This window comes from Pteropus medius, unplaced genomic scaffold (genome assembly GCF_902729225.1).
Source record: "Pteropus medius unplaced genomic scaffold, Ma_sr-lr_union100, whole genome shotgun sequence".
Taxonomy (NCBI): Eukaryota; Metazoa; Chordata; class Mammalia; order Chiroptera; family Pteropodidae; genus Pteropus; species Pteropus medius.
This window is the reverse complement of record NW_024353788.1, coordinates 451,960-468,215: the sequence shown is the minus strand read 5'-3', so window position 1 is coordinate 468,215 and position 16,256 is coordinate 451,960. Positions and strand designations below refer to the sequence as shown.

Here is a 16,256-nt window from a genome sequence, read left to right as displayed (position 1 = left end):
GGCGAAGGAAGGATAGCCAATTAGCTAGCGAGTTGTCTTTCGAGTTGACCAATGAATTCATGCCTCGCGCACAATGTCTCGCGACAAGGGAAGGGCACTAGCACGTTTGGGCGCGTTGGGCGGTGTCCGAGTATAAAATACTCCGCCCGAGCGGGTAGCCGCCATTCTGGGGTTCGTTTAGAGGTAAGTTTCGGTAATTTGTCGGTTAGAGGGTGAAATTTTACTGAGAGCATTGGACTGGGAAACGGGTTAGGCGTGAGATTTTTTTGAGAACCATGGCTTGTTGTAAGTGGCTGTGTTCGGCATTGTACATAAAGGTGTTTGAGACAACAAAGATGGCAATTTGGGGTGTTTAAAGGCAACCCGTACTGATTACATCTTTCTCCCTTGTGTTCCTTTTATCCCAGGTTTGAATTTTCTCGGAGAAAGACAGGCCGGCCACGAGGAAAAAAGAAACAAGCCGCAGCAACATCTAAGCCCTTGAAAGGATCCTGAGAAGGGGGGAAAGGGAAAACAGCAGCCACCAGCCCAACCACTTGTGTCTTCTGCCCCTTCCCATCTATCTTACCCACCCCACCAGCCCACGCTGCTTGGGACTTGAAATCTGTGACCGAAGGACCGTCACCACATAACTTCAAAAATAACCACCCTCCCTTCCTAAGCCCACCCAAACTCACTTATCCAGCGTTTACTTTTTTGAATCCACTCAGAACTTTTTTTCTACGACCCCCCTCCCTAAATGGAGTTGGGTGGGGGGGGAAATGAATACTGAGTTGGCCTTTGTTTTTTTAAGAGACTTTTTGATCCAATGAGGCCCTCCAAATAGTTTTGGGTCCTGGTTGGTTGGTTTTATTTTTTCTCCAAAATTTTAAACCCCTCCCCCCTGAGCCCGAGGTGCTGACGTCGCAAAAAAATTGGATAGTAAGTGTCGAATTTTCAAAAACGAGGCTTGCAACAAGAAATCAACGTTTCCCTTTGTGAAACCAAAAATAATGAGAGGAAGAAATGAGACAAAATAGAGAACTGGAGAAAGGACCAAGCCGGTCATTTAATCTATTAAAAAGGTCCTTTGGGTCTAAGCAGTCTTGTTCTCTCCCTTACCACCTGCCTCTTTCCTGCCTTGCTGCAGGCAAGGAGTGGGTGGGAGGAGGGCCAGCAAGTGAGGATTTTGACGGTTAACCCTTCGTAATCCAATCAATTTCCAGACTGCCAAAACCATAAGTTTTTTTTTATGAGGAATGGTTAACTTCCTCCCGTTAGCAGCAGTCTTCAAAAGGGTTAATGAGCTCACATACAAAAGATGGTGGATCTTGTTGCCCAGAAGTCCCACTTCTTTGTGTGTGAGACGAGCAGGGTGCCTTTCAATTTGCCAGATTAATAAGCAATCTGTACATAAAGATTGCAGGGTAAGGAGATGGGCAGAGAAATACTAGATGGCTATGGCTTTTAAGATGATTGTTAAATCCTCAGTTTTTATGTAATATGCTTGGGGTATATTTGTGTGGTTAAAATAGATGGCAATCTAGGAATAAAGATTGCAAGACACAATTCAGGGCAAAATATAGTGCAAGTACATACAAGATAGTTGGAGAAGTAATGTATTGTGATTGTTGCAGATTGCATAATTTATTTAAAAGCAAGAAATTAACATTTTAACTTGATACTTATTGGGAATTCAGTTAAGTAGAGGGTGGAAAGTTTTGGGAATGTGGAGTTCAGGAGTATAATTTAAAAGCCATTTAGTGCAATTGAATGCTAGCTTTCTGAAAGATTTGTGTCGTTAAAAGGAACTTTTTTTTTTTCCCTGCTTCAATATGGCTACTTGTCCTTTCGTCTTCCAAGCGGTGTTGCAGGTTGTGTCTCCCATTTTTCTTTTGTCCTACCTCCACCCTGTTTGTTGAGAGGGGCCCAAGTCCTCCCCCTTTCCCTTTACAGGGAGCTCGGGGATGGTTGATGGTAGGTTGAACCTTAATTGTAAATTCAGTTCTTCCCTGCAGAAAATTGTTATTTTTAATATTTTAATTGCTTTTATTTTCACAACGCTCTTATTCAAAATAGGTCAAAGACTTAAGGATGGGAGCATTTTTTTTTATTTTTATTTTTTTACTAAAAAACGGTGCGTTTTAATGTAACCAGGTACCGGCAGCGCTGGTATAGCTTTTTTTCCCCTCCATTACAAAATGGCGTCCCTGCTTCTTTGTTGTTTTGCTGAAGAGTATAGGGCCGTAGAAACTTGGTCAAGGGGGAGGAGCAGCACTGAAAGGTGATGTAATCAGCTTGCTTCCTCTCTCCACCCTCTTCAAACTCCACCCCTGAGCAGATGCCTCTTGGACTCTGTGCTCACAGCCAGGAAGATCTTTTCCTTGTTTTCTTTATAATCTTGTATAGCCTTTATCTTGGAAGGGAAAAAAAGCCTACAGGAATTAGATCTTAAAGCTGTCTTGTTTCCTAGGGCAGCTCTAGTTTTTATATTTAGGAATCAGAACCTGTTACTTTTATTTTCACCTTCCACTCATCACAACTGAAGTTTTCCTTGCTCCGGTTGCCAGGGGTAGAGAACCAGTTAAACCAACTATAAGACAGCCTTTTGGGGGAGTGTGTGTGAGCTTGTGCATAATATGTGTTGGGATACTGGGGAAAAACACCAAGAGCTTGTGAAAGTATCTTGAGACAAATGGAGCCTAATGACACCGAAATGTGCCATTTCTGCTCAGGAACCAGTCCTTGGGCCTCCTGCATTTGGCCACTTGGTATAATAAGAACCTGGGAGAGGGTGGGTACTTGAGGAATTTCTTCTAAATTACCCTTATTCTTGCCTCTGGGTTTGGGGATAAACTCTTTGTGTTCAGTACTGTATCACGTTCTGCAGTTGCTTAGCTCCTGTACATTGGTACTAGGATGAGAAGTGAATCTTTAGGAAAGGAGGCGGCAGTTGTAAACTCAAGGCAGGGGGAATCAAGCTACAGTTTCTGGTAAGCAAAACCTTTCTGGTATTACATTTCACAACTTTCATTTCTTTTTTCCCAAGAGCCACCTTCTTTTTGAATTTCTTTTTCCTTCTAAAAGAAATTCCTTAACATTAATGGGAGAATAATGCCTTCATTTTCAACTCATGCAGTGCTATAGCAGTTGGTGCATGTTCAAAAGCCATGCCTTATCTGAGGGTGGTATTGGGTGTCCTGTCTCTTTCTTCCTCCAACTTTTTCAAAATCAAACCTTAATCAGATTATATACTTTTCATTTTTTAAAGTCCTGCTTTGAAGCGTGGAGGTTCTAGGCAGACTTGGGAAGCCATTTTGTACAACTACCCTGTGGTGACTTGGATGAGACTTCAGGGCTAATTTTCTACTGGGTATGGATTCTCAAATTATTAAACCTATGGATTGGATGGGTGGGACTCTTCCACATGTCTATTGACCACGAGTTTTTATCTTTTAAGCAGTTTGCCATGTGCCTGTGCAGCATACTTTCCTTGGGAGCTGGACATTCTGCCCACTGGGGTTCCTGATCTCTAGTGATTAATAAAGAAGAACTTTCATAACGTGGGAGATGGGAAACAAAGTCTTCTAGGGAAAACAAATCCATCCAAAGAACCTCGGAGAGCCTGATCCTTGTAGTTTTTGGCCAGAGTTCTATGCCGGGATCCTTTCCTCCTGGGATGGGGCAGGGGTGGTGATTTTTACAGATAAGCTTTTGGGGATATCATGCACCAGGTTTTCAAAATGACAGGGATAGGTGCTTACTACTCAGAAGAGAGGTACAACCTTGTGAATCACAAATTGTGAGAAACAATTTAGTCCACTATTGAGTCATACTGGGAAATGCCTCAAACACTGAAGAAAGGAAGGGCTTAGGTACAAAGCATTTTTCATTTCCAGAAGTGCTAAGGCCTCCAAGTTAAGGTAAACTTGGACTCCTTCCTCTTGTTAGAAGAGTATTGTGATTGTTTTAAAAAGGATTCTGACTTGCATAGAATTTTTGTCCTGAACCAGTCCAGTTCTATTTTATTGGTGGTAGGTATGGAACTTAGCCAAGCTAAATATTTTTCACCCTGTTTAGTTGAATAGCCCTCATGTAAAAATCACTTTGGAGACCGGAGTCAGTGTCACTTCTGGACTTTTAAATTTATCTCTGCTAAGAATAGTAGAAGACTCCCCAGTGCCTTGTGTCAGTAGTGCAGGTCCTTGCCTACAACATCCTCCATAAGGAAAGCATGAGCATAGGACAAGGTGAAGATAGAGTAGGGGTTGCTTTTTCTCTCCTCTCCTGTATGTTCTGCTTTCAAGGACAGTAAAATGTGCCCTAGATGATTTTTGGTTCCGGAAAGCTTTCTCAAGCTTCAATTCCAGGCTCCATATGTGACTAGGTAGTGTTATGTCACTTGGTCAGTGCTCCTTCTCTGGTCAACTCATTTGTCTTTTTTTCTATAGGCCTGTGCCAGGAATTTAGGCTCTTCATTCCGTTCCATCTGAGTCCCTTGGCACTTCTTTCAAATGAACTGACTTTAAAAGAAGGAAATTAGGTTGTTAGATGCTTGGGGTCCTTAATTTTAAATGAGTGAAAGCTAATCTTCCTATAGGTAAGCTATCGTGAGAAAACCCACTTAGATTTTAATCACGTGATTGGTGCTCATGAGACTAAATTTAGTTTTGTTCATTATATTTCCAAAATATAAATAATAGGACAAAATATTGGAAAGTAAATATTTAACATTTCGTCTGCTTTGTCTCCTAGCTTCTCTTGACTATTTTTCCTTGTTACTAATGGGAATGAAAAAGTCCCTGGGTGCCATTCTAGAAGGCACTAGATAGAATTTAGTTTTATACTAATTGGTCTCATCTCCCACTCTCTTAAGGAGCATTTGAATTCAGCTGATTTGTTTTATTGTCATTGAAGGAAGTAGGGGTAGCAGGCCTGTTGGCTTAGATAATAGTTGGATATGTAAAAGGGAGTTCTCCATGGTAATATATATTCAACTCTGGGTTTGAATCAGTGGGGTCAGCTGTATTTAGGGGGGACTGGTTTGAAGTGATGTTAGTTTAATTGAAGGCTTTTTGTGAAATTGTATATATCTTGGTTGCTGATGATATGTATTTGGATTTGTTCACTGCTATTTCAGTCCCAAAGAGATGGGAAATGTGTTTTATTGCATCTATATATCTCTATAGTGTTTATATATTGTAGTGTCTTAATACATGGGAAAAATTCCTTTATCCCTGTGTCTGTCACTGTATATAAGGATCATCACAGTTCAGTGGGTTTGGCCTGTGGGCTTCTTATCTGGTATTCTACTTCAGCATTTTTTTCTCTGACTTCAGGTTCTACCTGTCCTGGTGGAGGTTCCAGGGCAGCATTCACAGCACAATTAACTCAGATTTGCTCTCCTCTTAGCATTTCTTACCTCATCCCCTCTCCCTGTATTCAGATCAGTGTATGATCTCAAGAACCAGTCTCCTTCCTGCTTCTGCCTCTTCTTGCTTAGGTTGTTAGGACTTAGAATTTATCAGCCTTTTTGTTGGGAGGACTAAAAGGTTGAGATTGTTATGGTTTTCTTTCTTGGTCTGTCAGAACAAATAGAACTAATTTATGTTATAAGACACCTGTTCTCTTTTCTGCTCAGAATATAGTCATCTTTACAAAACACTGATTTTCCCACTTCTGCTACGATCATGTCTGTTAACTGTACTAGAAGCATAATGCAAGAGGTGGTTTTCTCCTTGTGCCCTTCCTCCCCAGTGTTAACCTTCTTTCCCAAATGCAGATACTACCAAGGTGGCTTTCTTTTTTGGTTCTCAGAAGCTGGTGTTTCAAGGCATTGTGGATAAAAATACCAGTCAGAACCATATTGATTCTCAGTTACCTCTCTGGAACTTGGGTTCTGGCCTAGAAATTGCTTCACACTTCTCTCTCCCATAACAGCAGTTTAACTTTTAACTGACTTCTTTTCTAACATGGTCTATAGTAGCTACTTAAAATTTAATGGCATTTTTCTAGCTTCTAGCTTTATTTCAATCTTTTTGGCTCTATGGTTTCTAATTCCAGATCTTTCTTGGGGATCCTGGATGGTGATATGATTTGGGGGATGGAAAGAGGGTGTCAGCTTTGCATCTTTGCTTTTGATATCACAAGCCAATCTTGCATTTAACTTTGAAACAATAAAAACTTGTTCAGTGTTTGCTTAGTAAGTGGCATTCTGTTCCAGGCTTAGGACCTGCTTGATTGCCTTTGCAGGTATAGTTCTCCATTTCTGGGAGCTCCCCATACCTCCCCTGGGGAAAGGTTCTGTTTTCCAGTTTTGTTTCTTCTCTATCACCTATCACTTTAGCTGATTTTCTACCACTGTAATTAGAGAGTATCCTGCCACTTGTGATAATGACTCTTAATGGGCTAAGATTAAAAGGAATTGACTAATCTTGGAAGACATTAAGCTCAAGCTCCCAAGATTGGCCCAATTTTTATCAAGTTATATATGTATTTTTAATGAGATTTATCAGCAATTAAGGAGAGACAGGACCTAATAAGTGAAAATGCCTTGGAGAGTTGAGCGTTTTGTTACAGGAGTGTGAATCTTAACTCACACGATCTAATGAAGTTCAGTTGTCCTAGGAAGGATGTAACTGGGAAGGGGGGAGAAAGGCGTGCTGCTCCAGCCCTCCAACTGAATTGTCTTCCCATTCAGTCATGTATTAACACCACACTTAACTTGCCAGGATTGTTTTTTCAGTGGTGACAGTGGTCTGTGTTGATTTTTCTTATCTTGAAACTGGTGAATGTAGTCACTATATTTTGTCAAATGTAGAAATGGAATTTATTAGAGGGTATACTGGGATTCTCCTTGCCACCCATTTATATTGTGGGTTTGTTTTTTCCTCTAATCTTAGAAATCTCGATCATGGGTTCGGGTCCCATAGACCCCAAAGAGCTTCTCAAGGGCCTGGATAGCTTCCTTAACCGAGATGGGGAAGTCAAGAGTGTGGATGGGATTTCCAAGATCTTCAGGTGAGTCTACCCTTTTTTGCATTCATTGTGAGTAAAGGGTATTATATGTTGTAATATGACTATAATTAAGGCAGACAGGACCGAGTTCTGAAGAGGAACAGGAAGGTCAGTGGGATAGAATTCAAATCTAATAATTTTAGAATAAATGATAGGAAAAGATGATCCCTTGGTTACTGGCTATAATGGAATCTAGATGTTTGGTTATCCACAATCTCAAGGGAGTCACCCTTTGGAAGAAGGAAGCGGGGAACCAGGTGACTACTCCATTTCTAACCTAACTCCTCTCCTACAGTCTGATGAAGGAAGCACGAAAGATGGTGAGTCGATGCACTTACTTGAACATTCTCCTGCAGACCCGTTCACCAGAAATACTGGTCAAGTAAGTGGGGATCTGGGTGGCTGGGATGGGAAGATGTAGTTAGAAGGTGGGGAAGGTGAGGCATGGGGTTCCTGGGTTTTTGATGTCCCCAGGAAGTAGGAGTGTGGGATATGGTACTTCCAAAATCCAGAAAGGGGATTACAAATTCTCCTTCTAACTGCCTACAGGTTTATTGATATTGGTGGCTATAAGCTTCTGAACAATTGGTTGACATATTCAAAGACAACCAACAACATTCCCCTCTTGCAGCAAATTCTACTGACCCTGCAGCACCTACCACTCACTGTGGACCACCTCAAGCAGGTACCTTCAGTCTTTGCATCCTTTTTCATTTAGCATGACAGATGGAAAAAACACACTAACTCTGATGTGGCTGTGATCTTGGGCCTAGGAGGTAGAATGGTAGGAAAAGTAGGAATTTGGAATCAGAAGACTTGGTTCAAATTTATTTCTTTTAATAGGTATATTACTTAGGGCACTTCATATATTTGAGCCTTAATTTTTTTAATCTATAAAATGGGAATAATTGTGCCTGCCTAACTGGATTGTTCTAAGGATTAAAGTAAGACTGTGTCTACAAAGGTTTTGTAAAAGGTAAAGTACAGTATTAGTATTAGTTACTGTTAAGGGACTATTAAGAGATTGTGAGTTTAGGGGGTTGTTAGCTCTGAATGGGCTTACTGTCCTCCTGGCATTGACTTTTCTTCTGTTCCCTGTGTCTCATAGAACAACACAGCCAAACTGGTGAAGCAACTGAGCAAGTCAAGTGAGGACGAAGGTACAAGCCAGTCCCTCCCCTGTGTCCTGGGCTTTCCTCCATTACTTCCACATAATTCCCTTTATTTCTCTCCCCATTCTTGGATTGTACCTTTCTTCCTTTCTCTTGCTAACTCACCTTGCTTTTCTCTTTCTTTTAAAATTTAGTTCCCCTAACCTGTCCCCTCTTCCAGTCTCAGCTCCAAAAGGGCTTTGTCCATTTCTCCCCTAGTGAGTGTAAGATACTTTAACTAGAAGCTAATTCTTAAGATCTCTTGGTGTAAAAGTCATGCATTTAAAATTCTTTGGGGGAAATAGTGTCAACCTAGAGTGTCTCATCATCGTCGACTTATGTTTTTCTAAATAAACAGTATATCTAGGTCCTTCAATGTCTACTTTCCTAATATAGATATATTAGTTCTACCAGTAGACACCTTCTTGTGGGGCATGGGCAGAATCTGACTCCTGGAGTACATCATAGCCTGGTTAGCAACAGATTCTTTTTTTAAAACAAAGGGTTTTGGAGCTCCTGGCAAAGGCCATACAGTACTGTTTAAGTGAAAAACATTCCTGGACTTTCCATTCTTTTAGTTGTGTTAATTCCCAGTTTTTAGGTCCTTTTAGATACAGAATACTTCGCTATTTTTGTGACATCTCAGGGTATCTTTAATACATAACACATAACACAGAAAAACTCATGAAATCATTGCCCTTCTTTTCTTCAGGTATATTGTTCCCTACTTTCTAGCTGGCTCAATTGTGCTGCCTTCTTTGAACATAGATTTAATTATTCTATGTTTCTTTTAGATACTGAAATTTGTACATTTCTTATAAACCAGTAAAGTCTCACTGGACCATAGTATCAATTTCTCCAAAAAAGTTTTAGGTATTCCTACATTGAGAATGCATTATGGTTCATATTTGTTGCCTTAGATACAAAAATTGCCAACTGTGTGACTATTTTGAAAATTTAGGTTTTAACGTTTTACGACAATCTCATTATTAAATGAGCCTATAAGTAGAAACATTGGCAAGAAGAGAGGTGCCATAGATAAGAGATGTTATTTGCCAACTGCAAAAGGAAAGCTCTACAAAGGCATTTTTTCATATATTTAGAAACAAATTCTACTCTTTATCTTTAAATTCTCTTTATCTTTTTTCTCTAGATAAACTCTTACCCCAGCCCTGTTAGTTTTTAAGCCCTGTTTTCACCCTTGCTACACTTAATTGACTTTTTAAAAAGCCACTAGCAGCAGTCTAGGAAAAAAAGATTGCTAGAGAGTCTTTTTCCAGATGGATCTGAATCTGCTTCCTTTTGAAACTTTGCATTAAGTTTGCCTTTATGACAAAGAATAATACTGTTGTTTTTTTAATCTAGTAACCCTTCATATATTTGAACCCTGCCATCCCTTCTCCTGATTTTAGTTTCTGTTCTTTTAACACGTGGTTAAGGGAAGAGCATAAGTACTGGGTTTATTCTGTCACTTTCTAGTTTTGTGACTCTAATCTCTATGCTTCTTATGTCTATGAAAGGAGATTAAAAATCTTAGATTGTTGTAACAATTATGTGAGATACATATGAAGCAACGAATATGGTTTTTATAACGTACTCTGTAATTTTCAAATATCTCTATTTTCTGTCTTTGGAAAAACGTTTTAAATTATTTAGGCATTTCTCCTTTTTCTCACCTGCAGACCTCCGGAAATTGGCTTCAGTCCTCGTCAGCGACTGGATGGCTGTCATCCGCTCCCAGAGCAGTACCCAACCTGCTGGTAAGCTCCTAAGTCCTTTATCTCTTATATTTATTTCTTTCCCACTAGAATGTGGCTTTCACTTCCCTCAGCCTGCTTCACTTCTGACTGGCAGTCTTTATCTAAATAAAATCTTTTTCTGTTTTGCTTTTCCACAACAGAGAAAGATAAGAAAAAACGCAAAGAAGAGGGAAAGAGTCGAACCATTCCTCCTGAGCGACCTTTAACTGAGGTGAAGGCTGAGCCCCGGGCTGAGGAGGCCCCAGAGAAGAAGAAGGAGAAGCCCAAGTCTCTCCGAACGACAGCACCCAGTCATGCCAAGTTTCGTTCCACTGGTAAGGTTGCCGGCTGGCCTTAGGAGGGAAGGTCTGTAGCCATGCGCACGCCCAGGACTTGATGGTGGGATAGCCAGATTGGTGATATGGTAAAAGAGAGAAGACTAGTGGATAAAGCTCTGGGAGGTTTTACAAGGCTAAATGAACAGAGAGGAAAAGTCAAGAGGATGGTTGTGAATTCAACCTCACATGATGTCTTTCTCAGGATTAGAGCTGGAGACCCCATCTTTGGTGCCTGTGAAGAAGAATGCCAGTGCAGTGGTGGTCTCTGACAAATACAACCTAAAACCCATCCCCCTTAAGCGTCAGAGGTATGTGCTGGGTTTCTGAATGGGCTGGGTCTGAGGACACGGGGAGAAAAAGGGGTGAGTGGGAGATGTTGCTGATGGTTCTTTTAACAGCTCAGCAGCTGCTCCAGGAGATGCTGCCCCTCCTGCAGAGAAGAAATACAAGCCTCTCAACACAACACCTAATGCCACCAAAGAGATCAAAGTGAAGATCATCCCGCCACAGCGTAAGTCTAAAGTGGGGGAATGTACTTTGAAGTGGGAGCAAACTCTTTATGGGAATGAATATGGAGTGGGGGTGTCATTATTCCTTCTCTTTATTGTTTTCCTCCACTTTCCTTTGATTTCTTGTTTTTTAATTTTTCCACCTTTGAAACTCTTCTTTCATAGGATTACTTCGGAGTAATTTGAGAGATGAGGTGGGAGGTGTGCTCTTCAGACTAGTGGGGGGCCGACTTTGTCAGTTACCTGAGCTCTTCATAGCTGAATCCATGGCTTGCCTGCTTTTAATAGAAATAATGTCAAGAAATTTTTGTGTAAATCATTCTGCATATGCTTCCTGGTCACTTTGAGCTTATTGTGACCTAGGTTATTGTAGGGTCTCCACCGACCCATTTTACTACCCAGATTTTTATCTGTAGGAATAAGATTGTGAAGGAGGTCTGATGATTATGCTTTTTTGTTTTGTAGCTATGGAGGGCCTGGGCTTTCTGGATGCACTCAATTCAGCCCCTGTTCCAGGCATCAAAATTAAGAAGAAGAAGAAGGTGTTGTCACCTACAGCTGCAAAGGTATGGGCCCTGACCAGTAGTTTTCAGTGACAAGGTAAAGGTGAAGTTGAAAGAAGAGCCCAGCAGCTAGGAGTGGTTAGGGAGGACAAGAAGTTTGTTTCAAATGTAGACTGATGGTGGTGGGGCAACCTTAGACGTAGCTCTTCGTTTATGGAAACTGTTGGGGTTCCTGACTAGTACCCTGGACTGATTGCCTTGCCATGGCCTTCGCTTTCCTAGCACCTCATTAACTTCTTTTTCTTTCACAATAGCCAAGCCCGTTTGAAGGGAAAACAAGCACAGAACCAAGCACAGCCAAACCTTCTTCCCCAGAACCAGCACCTTCTTCTGAGGCTATGGATCAAGACCGTCCAGGGACCCCTGTTCCCCCTGTGGAGGTCCCAGAGCTTATGGATACAGGTACGTCTAGAAACTGGTGCAGGTTTAGGAGTCTTCCGAAAGGAAGGACCTGGGTTCTCAAACCCTCTCCTGCTTATAGCCTCTTTAGAGCCAGGAGCTCTGGATACAAAGCCAGTGGAGAGTCCTGGTGATCCCAGCCAGCTGACCCGGAAAGGCAGGAAGAGGAAAACTGTGACGTGGCCTGAGGAGAGCAAACTGAGAGAATATTTCTATTTTGAACTGGATGAAACTGAACGAGGTTAGTGGTTAAGTGTTCTGTATGATGGGTGGATATAGATTGTTCAAAAAGGACATGGTTTACTTTCCCTCTCGCTTTTTCCTCCTTGCCAATAGTAAATGTGAATAAGATCAAGGACTTCGGCGAGGCAGCTAAGCGAGAGATACTGTCAGACCGACATGCATTTGAGACGGCCCGGCGTCTGAGCCATGATAACATGGAGGAGAAGGTGCCCTGGGTGTGTCCCCGGCCCCTAGTTCTGCCCTCACCTCTTGTCACCCCTGGAAGCAACAGCCAAGAGCGATACATCCAGGCTGAGCGGGAGAAAGGAATTCTTCAGGAGCTCTTCCTGAACAAGGAAAGGTGAGCAGAAATGGGGTTCATGCGCTGGGGTGTTGAGCGCTTGGACTCCTGAGGGAAGCATGCTCTGGCGTAATTAAGAAGAGGGTAGGGGTCAGGAAGAAATTTGAGGCCTGAATAAATAATCTGTCATTCTTTTCATCACCTGTGGCATTCCTTCTAGTCCTCATGAGCCTGATCCTGAGCCCTATGAACCTATACCCCCGAAGCTCATCCCCCTAGATGAGGTATGATGTGGTGATGGGGGTTGTGATTGATGTTACTGCAGCTTTCATGTGATACTTTCTCTTCATTCTATAGTCCTCTTTGCTCTGTTCTGCTTTCAGGAATGTTCCATGGATGAGACCCCGTATGTTGAGACCCTGGAGCCTGGGGAAGCTGGTGGCTCACCTGATGGGGCAGGTGGCTCCAAGTTGCCTCCTGTTCTGGCCAATCTTATGGGAAGCATGGGTGCTGGGAAGAGCCCTCAGGGTCCTGGAGGAGGAGGTATCAATGTCCAGGAGATCCTCACTTCCATCATGGTATGAGCCCTTCTTCTCTTTTCTACTTTCTCTGGAACTTTCATTCTCTTTACTCTAGTCCTCATCAAGTTACCTTTTCTTTTGGCTCTCCCTTTCTCTGCTGGTGGTTATTGTTGCTCTGTTGACCTTTCTATTGACCTTGCCTCACAGGGTAGCCCAAATAGTCATCCATCAGAGGAACTGCTGAAGCAGCCAGACTATTCAGACAAGATCAAGCAGATGCTAGGTAATCATCAGGGTCTGGGGGAGGAAGCCTGCAGTGCATTTGGGGAAAGCAGGGCTATTGCTTGCTGCTCAGCTGCCAGACTTGGGAGGGGAAGACTAGACAGAACACGTTGCTCTGCCAGGTTGGTCTTCGAGGGTTAGTTGGGCACACCTAAGTGAGAAGGCAGGTTACTCTTCTAGAATCCTTTTGCCAACTGTTTGACTCCTTTTTTTCGTTAACAGTGCCACATGGACTCTTAGGCCCTGGTCCAATAGCCAATGGTTTCCCACCGGGAGGCCCTGGGGGCCCCAAGGGCATGCAGCACTTTCCCCCTGGCCCTGGGGGACCTATACCAGGTAGGTGGTGAGTGAGAAGTTGGAATGGGCTCATATGCTTAATTTTGGCCCGATAGTAACATAGGATTGACCAAAAGGTGGGAGGTGGTTTACGGTGGGCAGTGGCAGTCCCCCTCAGTGTTACAGGTAGCTGATACTGTCTTTCTCCTTTTTTCCTAACAGGTCCCCATGGAGGCCCTGGGGGCCCTGGTGGGCCAGTGGGTCCACGTCTGCTGGGCCCCCCACCACCTCCCCGGGGGGGTGATCCCTTCTGGGACGGCCCTGGTGACCCCATGCGGGGTGGCCCGATGCGGGGGGGTCCAGGACCAGGTCCTGGACCATACCATAGAGGTCGTGGTGGTCGAGGAGGAAATGAACCTCCTCCTCCTCCCCCTCCATTTCGAGGGGCCAGAGGAAGTCGCTCTGGAGGAGGACCCCCAAATGGAAGAGGGGGCCCTGGTGGGGGTATGGTTGGAGGGAGGGCATCCCCATGAAGGTCCTGGTGGGGGGCATGAGCAGCTGCAGTGGACATGACCCCATGAAGGCCCTGGCAGTGGTAGTGGCCATCGTCCTCATGAAGGCCCGGGCAGTGGCATGGGTGGAGGCAGTGGACATCGCCCCCATGAAGGCCCTGGTGGGAGCATGGGTGGAAGTGGTGGGCATCGTCCGCATGAAGGTCCTGGACATGGGGGACCCCATGGCCACCGGCCTCATGATGTCCCCGGTCACCGAGGCCATGACCATCGAGGGCCACCTCCTCATGAGCACCGTGGCCATGATGGCCCTGGCCACGGAGGAGGGGGCCACCGAGGGCACGATGGAGGCCACAGCCATGGAGGAGGTAAGGATGATCCCTGCCCCCAAAATGGCTTTTGTTGTTTCACACAAGTTTCTGGGAAGTGTCACTGTCCCCAGATATGCCAGGCAGAACATGAGATCACCTGTTCCCAGCATGCATAGCTGTTCTTACTCTTTACCTTTCCCCCAAATCCCCAAGATTTTCTCTCTGAAAGATAGTTCTCAAGATGCCATGGATTCGGTGGTGGGTGAGGGTGGCATTGACCTCTTCGCCATTTCCTATCTAATCATTCCACCATCTTTTCCACAGACATGTCAAACCGCCCTGTTTGCCGACATTTCATGATGAAGGGCAACTGCCGCTATGAGAACAACTGTGCCTTCTACCACCCGGGTGTCAATGGGCCCCCCCTGCCCTAGGGACCACCTGCCTGCCCCACCCACACACCCCTGTGGACTGTAGCCTTGCTCCTCCCACTCTGTTATGGCTTCTGTGAGGCCCATTTTCCCCTTTCCTTAGCTGAGGAGGAGCTGGCCCCCCTCAGTTCCCACCTGCTTGGGTTCCTGGGGGTTTTCTGATCACTGGTGCGCATTGATGTACATATTTTCCTCCAGTCTGGGGAGGAGAGAGACTGGACACATTCTGTACCCTGGACTGCTGAAGAGGAGACCCAGTTGGCTTCACTTTTTGAGGAGATTTGCCCTGTAACCCCAAACTCCTTTCCAGTATTACCCCTAATGCCTGAGAACCTAAAGCTGGTTATCCTGGAGAACACCTCTACCCTCCTATTGTGGGTCCTCCACACACAAACTCTGACATAGGATCAGTTGCACTTATGAAATCATCCCAGCCAAGTTCATTATTCCTTATGGGGTGGGGAGGTGGTAAAAGGGATATTGTATATCTCACTGCACTGAAAGGGCTCATTCTGGCTGGATTTGAGTTCTGGAACACATCTTCCCCACTCCTCCCCTGAGTCCTTTACACACATTGAGTCCTTTCTTAAGACTTTGCAGCCTTCTCACCCGAGTCTGCATCATGGGTCTGCTGGGTTCAATGATGGCAAATTCGCAACCAGTGAAGGTTTTAGCTGGCATAGGTGAGGCCAGTGGTGTTGGTCCACCCTTGCATATATCTCATTCTGGAAACTGAAACTTCAGTGAGACCAGCTTTTCATCAGCTGAAGCCTGGCATGCTGGGCCTGACAGTCAACACTACATGCACTGCCTTTGGGAGTTAGCACACTCCCTTCCCCCACCTGGGACCTTGTCGGTGTGAGGCCTCTGGCTCCCTTGCTGTCAGACATCTCTGAATCTCCACCAGGTGCCTTCCTGGGTGTATTCAACAAGATGACTGGCCCTTTTCCAGCCCTGTCCTTCACCTGTCTGGGCATCAGTTGTTTTCTATGAAAACAGTGGATTGGTTGGGTTTTGTGCAGGGTCTTGGGTTAGAGCCACAATGGATTTGAGGATGAGTATTTTTTCTTTTGGTTTTGTATATTTTGTACATTAATAATAAACAGTGGAAAGAGAAGCAGCTTATTTAACCCCTGGTGTGTTTGGACTTAACAAAACCCAACCATTTAGCTGTTTTAGGTCCATTAATACAAGACTAGAATCTTCAATTCTCTGGAGCTAAAACTTGTTCTACTTTCAAGTCATACTGTTGGTATTATGTAAGAGACTGGGGAATTAGAATACTCAATATAAAACACCGTAGGTACAAGGTAAATCCCGTGGATCAGCTCTGAGCAAGCAGTGGGACCTTGGGGAAACAGCTCAGATTGCTAGAGCTGCAGACTCTGGGCACAACAATTCTAGTTGGACCTACCAGCCCTGTGGAGTTGATTAGAGGAGGAGTTTGAGAGTGGGTGGAAGAGGAGCAAAGAGCAGCTGAAGGAAAAATCCAAGAGCAGTTTTTGGGTAAGCAGAGAATAACAGGTGGCTCCTGTTTTAAGAGCAGCTCCAGTGGAGAAAGTGAGAAGCAAGAGAAAGTACAGACTGCTCTTCCCAAAAAAGTACTTCTGCAGAGTTAGAGGAAAATAGGTTTGTTGCTAGATGTTGGATTCAGATATAGTTCTTAAGGTAATAAAGTGAGGGCCTAGTTGATGTAATGAGATTT

General features: G+C 44.0%; 1 protein-coding gene across 5 annotated transcripts; it reads left to right on the top strand.

The window, feature by feature from the left end:
• The first annotated feature begins 35 nt into the window (after positions 1 to 35).
• On the top strand, positions 36 to 15,681 carry PPP1R10 (protein phosphatase 1 regulatory subunit 10). Of its 5 annotated transcripts, none has more exons than XM_039851149.1 (20): positions 36 to 183; positions 408 to 921; positions 6,882 to 6,999; positions 7,292 to 7,316; positions 7,628 to 7,681; positions 8,105 to 8,156; positions 9,830 to 9,907; positions 10,048 to 10,221; positions 10,427 to 10,532; positions 10,623 to 10,735; positions 11,199 to 11,299; positions 11,551 to 11,698; positions 11,778 to 11,936; positions 12,032 to 12,278; positions 12,439 to 12,502; positions 12,602 to 12,796; positions 12,947 to 13,022; positions 13,244 to 13,357; positions 13,520 to 14,177; positions 14,445 to 15,681. In XM_039851149.1, the coding sequence occupies exons 3-19, from the start codon at positions 6,893 to 6,895 to the stop codon at positions 13,828 to 13,830; spliced, it is 2,124 nt and encodes a 707-aa protein (XP_039707083.1). In that variant the 5' UTR covers positions 36 to 183; positions 408 to 921; positions 6,882 to 6,892; the 3' UTR covers positions 13,831 to 14,177; positions 14,445 to 15,681. The 5 variants fall into 5 exon arrangements, with proteins under 5 accessions (XP_039707083.1, XP_039707082.1, XP_039707086.1 ...); XM_039851148.1 differs by having other exon boundaries at positions 7,292 to 7,378; positions 7,546 to 7,681; XM_039851152.1 differs by having other exon boundaries at positions 37 to 183; positions 7,546 to 7,681.
• Positions 15,682 to 16,256: the final 575 nt, after the last annotated feature.